At 37.6% G+C, this 13,731-nt stretch overlaps 2 protein-coding genes across 2 annotated transcripts; both read right to left on the bottom strand.

Annotated features, from left to right (window-relative positions):
- gprc5c (G protein-coupled receptor, class C, group 5, member C) lies at positions 1-7,466 on the bottom strand. The gene is given in 6 exon segments (XM_046854709.1): positions 1-1,195; positions 2,199-2,318; positions 2,528-2,625; positions 4,360-4,950; positions 4,953-5,400; positions 7,129-7,466. Coding segments are annotated over 5 exon segments (1,278 nt in total). The 5' UTR covers positions 5,389-5,400; positions 7,129-7,466; the 3' UTR covers positions 1-1,162.
- Positions 7,467-9,715: 2,249 nt separating this feature from the next.
- Positions 9,716-12,805, bottom strand: itln3 (intelectin 3). Its single transcript, XM_046854257.1, has 7 exons — positions 12,675-12,805; positions 12,374-12,508; positions 12,008-12,255; positions 10,783-10,941; positions 10,509-10,629; positions 10,058-10,161; positions 9,716-9,968 (listed from the first exon to the last, which is right to left on the bottom strand). The coding sequence occupies exons 1-7, from the start codon at positions 12,736-12,738 to the stop codon at positions 9,846-9,848; spliced, it is 954 nt and encodes a 317-aa protein (XP_046710213.1). The 5' UTR covers positions 12,739-12,805; the 3' UTR covers positions 9,716-9,845.
- Positions 12,806-13,731: the final 926 nt, after the last annotated feature.

Below are 13,731 nucleotides of genomic sequence, written 5' to 3'. Positions count from 1 at the left end.
TTTTTGAAAAACTATTATTTTATTATTGTATCATTCATTTAAAGTAGTAAAGAAAACATTTATGACAAATAATTCACAATGAGTTTACAGTATATGTAGAGAGTCGAAACCTCACGATTTTTTGTTACTCGCTAGGGGTCACAGAACGCAACCCCCGCGAGTATCGAGGATGCATGGTATGTACATAATCACATCACACATACCACATACTCTCTCACACAAACTTATTAAGTCCAGAATTATGACAATCATTAAAGAAAAGCCTGTGTGTAATGTGTTGCAATACTGAACACATTTTTGCATTAAAATCTTACAATACAACATTCTTTCAATCAGGCACAATTAAAAGTACAGTAATCATAAGACATCTACTGTACAGAGATGTTGCTGCATCTACACTGTCACAAAGTGTACTATACTATAAAGGCACAAAGTAAATTCAAGCTCTCAAGATACAAGGAGGGTCTTTCGAAACTGAGCTTTAAAAGTTGAAAGATACATAGCAATAGTACAGGACTTATCTTAAACAGTTTCTACCATTAAATGAGCAGTTTGGTACCTTTGGTCCAGTTGTACCAATAAACTTAAAGGAAATGCATGCATAGTGATGCTCTCACTACTTAAACATTACTGTGTGCAGCAGATGAGATCTTTACTGTGTGTGCATGTAGTGTAAATTCAGAGCTTACATCTCATTTTTTGAAATATTGTATACAGTAAGTCCACTACATCCATGTTTCCGAGTGAATGATCTCAAAAATGTACTCTTGAGAGTGCTACCTCAGCAACAAGCAAGAGTACTGTTGCTATCCGTTTCTGAAAGTGTCAGAATCCAAAACCAGACTGATTATTTCAATTATTAAGTATCAAAGTGAAGAACCATTCATCGTACATGCTTTTTCCTTACAATGCATAGTAGCGTAGTAGCTAAGGCAGCCAGCATGTAATACACTTCATGTCCACTATCCACCTGGGCAGTCTCAACTCCTGGACTTCATTTCCAGTTCAGCATCACTGGGGACAAACTGCCCGCATGTTGCCTCTAACTGGACACATGGACTCCTAGCCATTCCAAAATGAAGCTTGTAAAGTTCTTTAATGAAAACATAGATGAGGGGGGGGGGAACAGCAGAGTAAGGCATTCAGGAAGTCTTGGCTAGATTCACCACTGCGATTTCCAGTGCAAGCCATTTCCCTGAAGAAAGAAACAGGAGAGAATATTTATTATTTCCATACACTTGCATCATAATCGCTTACAGTTATGTATATTTTTAATTGTTAACCATTGTGTCTAAGGTTTTTTTTTTTTACTCTCAGTCTAATCGATAATTAATTAATGAATAAAATGCCTGTAACATGGCATATGTTTGGTGGGAATGTGAAAACTGTTTAAGATGATCTCTGGTCCTTTTCTAAACCTCACTAAAAGTCTGTATGGTGTTAGAAAACTATTTACTCTTAGTTAAGGCATTAAAATGGAACTTGTTTTCAGCTCAAGTGTGAAAACACCTTTTGATGCACACGTACTGTCCTTCACATACAATATAGCACTCTATTGTTCAAGTATAGTCATTTATAATCTATGGCCCGAAAACTGTTTCATTATCTATAAAGGGTCAAATAAACTTACACTTAAATCCACACATAACAGATAACACGTAAGCACAGAAATGACCTGTCAGGAAGGAACAGGTAGGTGAGACACAAAGGTATTAAAGATTAAACTGGAGAAAAAGAATGCCAGATGGCAACACCTTCAAATCAAGTAGGAATGTGCCTATAACCTGACTTGGGATTAGTGTTCTCTTACTCAGTGCTTCTGTGTACTTCTGTGCACAAAAACAGACATACACACAACGCAAATCAGATAATAAAGGCAGAAAATCACCTCCAAAAATGTTAGAAGAGAAAGAAAGTAAGAAATAAAACAGATTTCCAGAATGGAACTTGAAACGGCAAGAGCAAACGATGAGGATGTTGAAAGAGATGGAAAAACAGAGGGAATCAGGATAGACTGAACAACAAAGCAGGAAATCAGGGGTTCCTGACAAATAGTGAAGAAAGATAGAGGAACGAGTAAGAGCATGGTAAATCAGTGGGGGAGGCCACAGAGGTGATGACAATGAGTAAATCAGTAGACTCAAAAGAACAATGCAAGGAAATTGGAAAGATGATCCCTGATCGTGTGAGCTGCATACATTAGTTACAGGTTTCTGTCCCATGTCGGACAGGGTCGGGCTGAGGTTGCCGCTCTGACTGAGTGGAGAGGCGAGAGAGGCTCGTGGGATCGAAGTATCGGTAAAATGGTCCATCTGGTGCTAAAGTCACAAGCATGAAGAAGGAGAAAGCACGTGTGTGAGAAAGAAGTAGCACATATTATATATTTTATATAAATAAGATATTTTTCTTCGGACAAGGCTTTTAAAAGGTCTCTATTGTTTATTGAACAACTACGCTACGTAATAACAGTAATAGCAGTGTCATGTGAATTTGCATAAGCAAAACAGGGCTGGCAAATCGTACTCACATTCACTCCTTTGGTGATAATCGCGAGCTCTGTAGGCTGGTACACAGAGCCGCGAATCTGCCCGTTGTAGCCGCTGTATGGAGACAGTGGCTTGTTAGCTGATAACACACAGAAAAAAATAAATAAAATCAACATGAGAAACCCTGGGAGAAATTGCAGAATGGACATTTCTGAAATCTGAAATGGGTTTGTTCACAAGGAAATTCAGGAAAGGAAAACAGGTTGTTTTACAGAGATTAACATTCAGCAGCTCTGACAAAATTTCCCGCTACAGGATGCATTTCCATCAACAAACTCGTTTGAATGTTATCGTTTCTGTAGTAACAGTATAGAGGCTTGTGAAATTCTTAAGTAGAGAGATCTTTGTGATCGCTTGGCAAAATGACAAACTGCAAAAAAAAACAAAAAGAAACCAAAAAAAAAAAAAAACAAAGGGCTGGTTGGAAAGCATCAGTTTACATCTGTAATTATATGAAGTAAGAACAAGAACTAACAAGTCAAGCTCAAGTATATTTTTCGGAACATATCTGTAATACCTGTGGTATCCGTAAGTCGTATGCTATATATATATATATATATATATATATATATATATATATATATATATATATATATATATATATATATATATATAGCAGTTAGATATAGGGTTGTCTAATAGCTGATTAAAAATAATTATAAATATATATATATATGTTTTTAGATCGCTAATAATGTATTGAGCTTCAAGAAAAACCCAGAGAGCCAAAAATGTCGTTATATGTTCGTAGGAAAAAGTAAGTTATCCGTACTTTTCAAATCCGTGATGGATTTGTTAGAAATGGGTATGATGGATAGGACGCTGGGAGGGAAATGCCGTTTCCTGCCATGAAATACCTGACTGGCATGGCCGTGTCTATATGACAGAACAAACATGCCGATCTCAATTATTGTTCTGTGAATCATATCAGCCGTACTGAGTCTCATTACACAAGGGCAAGCGAGTGTTCACTTTGCTTTTCATTGAGTAATCAGGCACACACTGTGCATGAGCAGGGATGGGACTGGGCTAAAATGGAAAAAATGACTTTCTGCGTTTCTTTTACAAAGCAGAACAGTTTTGTTTTCGAACTCACAATGGATTAGCAAACACTACAAAACCATAATGACAGCATTATACCACTTTTTCCTATTTGTCCTGAATGAACCGCATGTGTATGCTAAAGGAAGATAAATAAAAAGATCAAGAGGGAACAATCGAGTAAAACAATGAGACAGAAACAGGGTGTGAGAGAAAAGGATAGACAGGACATCTGCAGAACAATGTGTTCTAAAGACTCCGGTCTTCTACCATTACAGATATGAGACTTCAAACATCAGCGTATCAAATTCGGTAGCGTAAGCAGCAAGCAGTTGCAAAATCTGGCCTTCTGTACCTCATGCGTTTTTAAAAAAGTCATGCTATCCTGCTCCAATTACCTAAAACGATTTAAAGATTCAGGGTAAATTTAACCCATTACACTTTTTAGGTTTTCTGGTGAATGTTTTACTGCAGTAAATCACTCTCAGCGTTCATCCGTGGAAATACATCACTCAACCAATGAGCCGTGACTGTGTGGGGTTTTTCAGGGTAATAATTAGTTTCACTTTGCATTACAACAGGGTTAAAAAACCTCTACGATTGTGAATTTAATAAAACATGTTTGTATGACGTTTATCCTATTATTAATTTGCACATTATACAAATGCTAGGAATGTGACCACAGAAATCAGGAAAGCAGCTTATGAAAGCAGCTTAGAAACCACCTATGAAGCACAGAGCAAAACAACAAGGAGTGTAAAAGATTGTGTACCTGCTTTGGGTTCGTCCATAGAGAAGGCCTTATTTTCCATGAATATGTTCTGCGAGCTTTGCTCCTTCAGGATGTTCTCATAACCCACACCTTGGTTTGTATAGACATCAGTGGTAAGGTCCGATACCTCGTCTAAGTTGTCAGTCGCTTGGCAAAGCTCGGGCACTGTATGAAGCAGCAGGAACACCCAGGCGTTAGCGACAAGCGCTATAGTGAGGGTTGGGTCGTTCCACTCCCAGCTGCCATGCTTGCCATTGCCATAAGTGTACATGATGATCCAGGCCACCCAAATGCCCAGCGAGAACATTGCAGTGAGCAGGATGAAGACTCCACTCTTGTGCCAGTGCTGGTGCTTGCCACACAGGATTGATATGGATGCCACAAACACAGCTACCAGCAGGACCATTACATAAATGAGAGCCATTACGAAGTCTTCTTTAAAAATCATGCATGGTCCAGGGGTACTAGAGGTGACATTAAGGGGCTGGCGGACCATGGTGATAATCAACCATTCTGTGTTGATGATCACTTCGACCAACCAAAGAGCCAAGGCTCCAAGGCAGAGTGGCCAAGATCGGGTGCCTTGTTGTGCCTGGACAGAATGTTGAAATTGACAGCTTTCATAAGGAGACATGAGAAGCAAGCGGCGAACAACACACCAAACAGGAAGCGACGTGAGGTACACGTGGCGAAATCCTTGCCCACGATAAAGGCAAATGCCAGCCCAAAAAGGCCCAGAGTGCCCAAAAGTAAGCCAGCGTCCAGTGATACCGACCTGCGCCGCCTATTGTCTGACATAAATGGAATGCTTGCGAGGAGAACCATGATCAGTATGAGGCATACCACGACTCCAGCGGTAGCAAATGCCTCCAGCACGATGCCCCAAACTGCACCAAGGTCACACAGGTTATAGTAGAGAGAGCTCACGTTGGATCCGCAGCCCTGCGGTGCCCCTGATGATCCAGGCAAAAGTGCAACAAGCTGGGCAAATAGAAGGATCCAAAACAATCTGGAAGCAAAGCAGCCCATGGCTGAGGTCACCTGTGTTCAGAAACACATAACAGACAAAAAATTAACCAAGAGAAAAAAGTAAAAAGATAAACAGTGAAAGAACACGAAACTGAGCTTTGGAAAAAGAAGCAATTATCGAACCAAAAATACACAACACACCCAAAGTAGGAAATCTAATACTGAAGGATGATCTCAACAATCATATTAAACTATCATGTTTGTACAAGCTTTAAAGAGGTGCCCTGCCCAGATGTGCGATTGTGAGCGTGAGATTGTGGGAACAGCACGGAAGGTCTCGCTCTGAGAACAGGAATATCTAGACCTGGAGTTGATCCACACAGCTCCGTAAATCATTCATGAGTTTTGCACAACATTGACTGTTTTTCAAGGGTACACTTGAAGCTTGTTCTAGTGAGAAGGACAGGCTTATTTTTTTGGTGAGGTCTTTCACGTGTTTTTAAAAAAAACAGGTCAATTCTCACAAAAGACAAAATTATCAATAGATGTTACAGTCATGTTACATCCATTGTAACATAAATGGGGGGGGGGGGATTTAAAAAAAAAAGAAAAGTCTGACAGTAGAAACTGATTCAAACAAATGAACAGATTTGGTTGATTATTTAAAATGTTAGGGCACACTTTTTCAACCCACTTGGTTGATCATTGATCATAAACCACTGATGCCAAATCATCTAAGTTGTGGGACTCTAGGATTTTTCTGATAAGCAATGAAAATGGTAAAAAATATAATAACTCTTGAGTAAAATAAATGCATATGCAACTAAATGTCCAATCCTGGCTCGTTACAAACCCACAGTACTAAGTACAAATAAGCAATAAACATACATTGGAGACCCAAAAACCCAGGATCACTGTACCTTGATAGAAAAAAGCTGAATCTATTTCTCTCTTCGCTCAGACTCCAAGCAACACTGCTTCAGGATTTACAGTTGTTCCACTACAACAGTACCATCTTTGTTTTTTTTCTCAAAACATTAGTCACTTCCGTTTTTTACAATTCTGATCTGCATGTATGAGGTCATAACAACAAACTAAATACACAGAACTGGGTGTTGACTTTATTGCTGAACACCTGTAATGCTCATTATTTCCATGACAATAAAAAAAAAAAAAAAAAAAAAATCTATACCTAATCTAATAATCTAACACTCTAACAGTTAATTACACTTAATACACAGAGTTTACTCGAAAATATTTTCTAATATTATCAAAATGTAAACAAAATAAAATGTTATTTAGTTTAAAAAAATATATATATATATATATATATAAACCCTTTCATTTTGGTTTTTAAAAATTATGATCGGAGACGCGTCTGGTTTGATTGACAGTGATTTGGACCAATAGGATCACGAATTCCCTGAGCGATAGCAAATCAGGTTAGAGTAGAGACGGGTCCAAGAAAAGCTCAGCGCACACACCTGCGTAAATCAACAAAGTAGCGAAAACAGAGGTTGTGTTTGATTTAGACAAATAGAAACAAAATCTAGATTCCGTCTGAAAATGTAGACACTTCCATCAAAACTGGGCCAAATATTCTGAATGGTATAATCTCAACGGAAAAGTTGCTTGGCTATAATCACGTATTCACACGTGAAGCTAAAGCAATTAATTTAGTGAGAAAAAAAAGAGAGAATACAAATAACTTTCTTGTCACACTTTTGACTTTAATTGTGTGTCTTTAAAAGATGGTGTAAGTCACTAAATGAAGCAAATGATGAGAGAAACGCTACTTACTTGCACGCTGCTGTGTGTGTGGTGGGAGATGAACGGCTCCGTTGCTCTGGAGGACAGAAGGTCTGCTGTAGTTATCCTTCTCAATCACTTTAATTCAGTGTGTGATGAAAAACATTGGACAATTCCAAGACGGAAAAAAGGCTCAGAGGCACAAAAAAAAGATTGGAAACGGTTCTAAGTGATTTACGGCTTGGAAATTCACTTAATATCTCTTTATAAGTGTCGGTCCGTGTGCTCGGTTTTGTAACACGCCGTCGCTCTTTACTGAACCTTCTACTCCACTAACGAGGCGCGTGCTCGTGCGGGCGGGCGCGCTCGTAGCGGGGGCGGGCGCGCGCATAGTGAAGTCGTGCACTGCGTTTACTGCGACGAGCAACATGACTTCATCCTCACTTCAGTGAAGCCTTAACTAGGTGACCAAACCTGGCCCGTGGTGACTTTTTCTTTAGCAAAAAAAAAAAAAGAGGAAAACAAATGCCTTCGAAAAATAAAGGCCAGCTTCATGTCTCTTATTAGAGGTCACTGAATAGATGTATTAATAGGGACATGCTTTATTCAATAACTTACACCTTCTTTATTTGTCAAATAAAGTCAAATGTGACCAGAAAGTTGCTTATTCACATGTTAAACCGATTAATTTTCAGCTTAACATGTGAATGAGCAATATTTCGATTTTTAGCATTATTCACACATTTATGACCAACTCAATACTTTTTCCATGAGATTTTATGATTTCACAAAATGTGATTATTTTATCCAATTATAAGGTTCCTAGATAGCATCGTCTTCAATTTCAGGGGAAAAATGATTTGTACGATGAATTGGATTCTTTCTGATCGTTTCACTGAACTAAAACTTTTAACATAAAACTGCATTAGTTGAGCACTTTACAAAGCAGGTTTTTTATATATTTATTTATTTACTTTAAAATAATATGAATCCGATATGATAAATAAGAAAAAAAACATGCCGGTTTTAATTATAATATAATGTTTGGTATAATGCAACATTTATTTTTGGCCCTTCGTAGGAAAACGTTTGGGCAACTCTGATTTAAAGCAAATGTGACACTGTGATCAGTTTGTTGTTAAATTTGTCAAACTCTATTGCTCGGTACACCCGTGAACAAGATTAAACTGTAAACATACCCACCACACACACACACACACACACACACACACACACACACACACACACACACACACACACACACTCACACACACACACACACACATATTATGATATGTAGAAATAAAACCTTGATGTCTTGTTATTGCAAAAAAATTCTACTACCAAATCTAATTGTACTAATACAAATACTAGTAATGATACTATTATAAATCTGATTTTGTAATACAAGTCAAACCAGCTGTGCAATGTTTACAGTGAGAAGGCAAAGTGAGATTTGCATGTAATATTATAAAATGCATATGCTGCCAGTTCGGACATCCTTTGATATAACATAATATCCTATGTATAAATTGTTAATGAATAAGAAAATCAGTGTCTCTCTCTTTCATAATAGTGTTCACACTAATCCTTAACAGCCACTGATCCTTTCAATAGGACCTATTTCCTGTTCATGTTATGCGAAATGAAGGGCCATATTTGCCTGCTGTCACTCCTTACTCAGCACACACACACACACACACACACACACACACACACACACACACACACACACACACACACACACACACACCTCTCTGTCCTGTATCTGTTGTCTGGTCTTTGTGTGTGCCTGATTAAACCGCCGTGCTTACATCCTTTTCCTTCTTTGGATCACTACTGTTTTTCTTCCTTCATTTTGCCTGCATTTACTTTTAGGTAGATTCAGCCTTCTCCTGTTAAAGTAGATCAAGAGCTAAAGTAGATCTTATCCGTCCCTTTTGTGGTTATCTTGAAATTAAATGCCACTCGAAGTGCCACTGTATTAAAGCACAAGAAACTCTTGGGAATTGCAGGAAGTACAGAATGCAAATACATGACTGATAGAGCATTGTTATATGGTTCATCTGATAATCAATTTAGAGCAATATTACATTTACATTTATTGCATTCTGCAGATGTCCTTATTTATAGCATCTGCCATTTATTGTATATTTCCAAATATAGATCACATTTTGTATGCTACTTCACTGTGTGTGCTTTATTCCTGTCTCTATCAGGGCACCCTAAACTTTACATATCTATCTTACATTTACCACTCCATGCTTTTAATCACACTCTATGGCTCAACATCAGACTGGAGCATTTTTACAGCTGAGCAGATGAGGGTTAATAGCCTTGCTCAAGGGCCCAGCAACTGTAATTTGGTTTTGCTGTATTAGGCCTATAAGTAGTTATAAATAGTTTTATGTTGAATGTTTGGCAGGATTAATGGATGTAAAGTGCCATCTAGTGGGGAGTTTAAACGTTTTTCTTTGCGTGTGTGTGTGTGTGTGTGTGTGTGTGTGTGTGTGTGTGTGTGTGTGTGTGGGTGTGGGTGTGGTGGGTGTGTGAAAGCATGTTTCTGAAATTTTTAGATTAAGTTTTTTTTAATTAAAATTTTTAATTAAAGCAGAGGCTTAATGCTGAAAGAAACACAAGTCAACTTTAGTTGTAATTACTTTTATATAGCTATTAATCACAATGTAAACATTTTACAGAAGCTGAAGTGAGAACTAGTTTGACCAAATGAATTAGAAAAAGTGCTATAGAAGTCTCGTCGAAGGCTTTCAGCGATAGAAGATCAGAACTGCTGCCTCTGTTAATTCCTTGGATGAGTTTGTTGCAGGAAGTTCATTAAGTGATGTAAAATCCCCACACTGCTCAAGGTTTCCTACTCCACCAATGCAGTACTGCAAAATGTACAAAAATAAATTAGTCTTACACATGCATTAGTGATAATAAAACATAGATGTGTTGAAACCCAGAATGAATCATTTACATGTTCTGCATGGCATCCAGTTGGTTTGATCCCAGAGCACATAGCCATCACTGCTTTTTTCTCATTAAACACTCTGAAGGTGACGAAGCCAGGCTCAAAATGATCTATCATTTAAAAATGGAAAAAAGGATGAGATTAATAACTTATTATAAACAAACACATCCTGAAGTGCATCAAATACATGTTTCTACAATCTGTTTTATTTAAAGTCAATTGGTACTGTTCTTAACATTTGAACAGCCTCCAAAAAACAATTTCTAAGCTTTTTTGTAAATACAACAGAATCGTATTTAAATAATTTGTTCAAAGATCTTAGATTGTGTATTGAAATAAAGAGATTCTACATCAAATAAGCAAGTTAATGATTCATTATTACATAATAAGCTAAAATGTCTGTTTATTGTGTTTTATATCCACAGTTTGTAGAGTTCTCAGAAATGATGGTACAAACCTCTAAGAGTTGGGCCATAGAGTTTTGTTGTTGAATCTTTGTCACCTGTATCATACACCACTGGGACAGATGGTCCATTGTCATTTGTACATTCTCCTTCTCCAGACCTCACTGGATATTTCTGGAAAATGATGACACAGGAAATATTAAAGAGAACATTTAAAAGAGTAATTAATTTAATTTATTCTTCTTTAAGTTTACAGCAGGCTTATGTGTATACGATGTTGTCCAAGTACAAGATGGAATACAGGGTGTATACACAATGCGACTTTACCCTAAATAAATGGTACAGACTTCCACCATTTTCGGTGAGGAACTTGGTTTCGGTGTGGTAGCGCAGGATTGCGGTGCTTGGCCAGTTTTGGAGCTGAGCATCATTAGGAACGTGCCAAACTGATACATCGTCTGCAGTGATGTCATAGTAGCCAGGATTCTATGAGAAACAAGTCACTCTTTTTTTCAAACAAGTTTTATGGAATTATGACAAGAACTCAACTCTAACTATAATTAAGCACTTCCTGAATAAAAATGAATTAATTTATACACAAATTAATATAGGCCTGAAATGATGCTATAAAATAACCTTATTTTATTGCAGTGCAATGTGTGATTTCTGCAACATGATGTTGAACCAATATAAGGCAAGAATAGCTTGTGATAACATAACACCCAAAAACAATTTACTGAAACTCTGGTACTGTCACAACTGCACAGATTTTTATGCATATAAGAATTCAGCTAAAATCGTGTAATTATATTTAAATTTAGCACTTGCTGGTTTATCTACAGTATACTAGTGGAGGTTTATTTTGTTTCTGGCAATGAAGATAGCAACTGGATGTAGTATATCTTCTTCTTCTTCTTCTTCTTTCGGCTGCTCCCATTAGGGGTCGCTACAGCGGATCATCTGTCTCCATACCACCCTGTCCTCTACATCTGCCTCTTTCACACCAACTACCTGCATGTCTTCCCTCACCACATCCATGAACCTCCTCCTTGGCCTTCCTCTTTTCCTCCTACCTGGGGGCTCCATGCTCAGCATTCTTCTACCAATGTAATTCATGTCCCTCCTCTGCACATGTCCAACCATCTCAATCACACCTCTCACCATGTCACCAAAACATCCTACATGCGCTGTCCCTCTAAAAAACTCAATTCTAATCTTGTCCATCCTCGTCACTTCCAACGAAAACCTTAACATCTTCAACTGGATGTAGTATATAACTCACTAAAATAGATGCAGTTCACTAATGTATTTACTAATGTATTTTTTGACTACAAATTTCGACTGCCTCTAAAGGATCAATTGCACTGATTAATCTTTAAAAAACTGATTTACATAGAAGACTAAAACAAACTGGCTCAAACTGTGTCAGGTCTGGAGAAATGGTTGTTGGTACTAATTTGCTCTCAAATGATCTGAAGAACCTCTCTTGCTGTTCAATTCGCATTATTTTAGCCTTCCTTGCATAATAAAGAAATAAATAATGATAGTATACCTTGTAGTCTTCGCTGGTAGCTCCCTCTGCAGTGCCAAATGTAGCACTGTTCACCCAAGCTCTTTCACCATCCGGGCGTTTGGGATCGCTTCCTTGCTCACTGGACCAGTGGTCACCTACAGTGCATTTACCATTGATATTGTTCTCATGCACACTGGCTACCAGTGTCCAGCCACCTCCAGCTGTGGTCATATCACAGAATGCCTGATACATCACACCGTTTGCTGTGGTTAGGTAATAGACGCCATCTGTAAAAAAACAGAGCATCTACTGTCAGCATGTAACATCACTATGTTTCCCTTAAAGTATAAAAAAAAAGGATGGTTTGTTGCTTAGCCACTTGTTTTATGCAGGGAATGCTCTCACCTGTTGTAACTCCAAAATTCTCCTTGATGTCAAGGCAACTCCGACTGATAGTTCTTAACCTGGCATGATACTTACCAAGCTCTGGGTTTAAATAGGTGCCATTTACAATTATTGGCTTTGGAGTAACCACTTCTCCTGTGACATACAACAAAGCACATGTTAAAATGATTGAAGCGAGGTAAGAGAGACGACTGCTAATTGGCATGTAACAGGAAAAAACAAGACAGCAAGCTGAATCTAAAATCATACATATAATATATAATCGATCAAATAGCAATACATAACCTTTTTAGAAAATTACCTGAACAGAAAAATGGATGGTGTTGCACAAGAACACATATTATTAAGATAATTCTATGCATCATTGTAACAGTCAGTAACTCTTCTGTCTGATGCTGCTCCTAATTTCGTACAGTTTGTGTGTTCAGGCTTTTATAATCCCGTTGGAGTTACCCTTTGATCAGGAACTTCATTTGTTACTCAATATTTAGACCTAATCATTAAACACACAGTAAAGTTCTAGCATTTGTATGCTGGCAATACCTGACATTTCTAAATGTTTAAATAAGTGGGACAAATGACACATAATGGATTTCTCACTGTGATAGCGAACATTGCGAACTTGTCTAGGTTTGAAATTTTACAATGTATAAAGACAGGGTAACTTTTGCAGAAAAATGGCATCTCGCTAAATAAGAACAATTAAATAAAACAAATTACCGCAATTATATCAGATCAGGCTCGGACATATTTCTGACATGGCCAAAAGTATGTAATTACCCTGGCCTTTACACAGTACATATTTGTGAGTTTTTCTTAAATTGTTGCCATAAAGTTTTAAGCACAGGAATATCTTGAATGTCTTTGTATTTTCTCACAATACTATTTTTCATCAGTTAAACTAAGATGTCCAAATCTGTTCCAGCATGACATTGATTACATAAATTGAGGTTATAAAGATAATAAATTTTAGTATGACTGCATGCCATACCTCCTCACCTGACATCAGTGGCCAACATCTCTGTTCTTAAGGTTCAATGAACACAAATTCCCACAACCATGTTCCAAAATCTACTAAAAAGTTTTCTGAGACAAGTAAAGGACCATACAGTATACGATGTCAAGTGACCAACCAACTTATTTGTATTTTGGTACATACTGTAGTTTAGTTGTACATAATTGACACTACAGCAACAAACTAGCTAGCTAGCTAGCATCATTGCTTAGGGCATATTATGAAAATTCCCATTTTTCCTTACACTTCCATAGTATTATATACTGTATATTATTTACTGTATATAGCTCTTTGTGTTGTGTTCCACAGCAGAAGTCACCTATGTAACCATAGGTGTGCAAGA

The sequence above is a fragment of the Silurus meridionalis genome, chromosome 7, assembly GCF_014805685.1.
Source record: "Silurus meridionalis isolate SWU-2019-XX chromosome 7, ASM1480568v1, whole genome shotgun sequence".
NCBI classification, from domain to species: domain Eukaryota; kingdom Metazoa; phylum Chordata; class Actinopteri; order Siluriformes; family Siluridae; genus Silurus; species Silurus meridionalis.
This window is presented reverse-complemented; position numbering and strand designations above follow the sequence as displayed.

What these genes read in the sequence shown, in the direction of transcription:
- itln3 (XM_046854257.1), bottom strand. Translation starts at nt 12,738, where the DNA reads ATGATGCATAGAATTATCTTAATAATATGTGTTCTTGTGCAACACCAT. An exon ending in CCATCCATTTTTCTGTTCAG is followed by an intron (nt 12,509 to 12,674) that starts GTAATTTTCTAA and finishes TGTATGTCACAG; the next exon opens with GAGAAGTGGTTACTCCAAAG. An exon ending in CTGGATGCCATGCAGAACAT is followed by an intron (nt 9,969 to 10,057) that starts GTAAATGATTCA and finishes TACATTTTGCAG; the next exon opens with TACTGCATTGGTGGAGTAGG.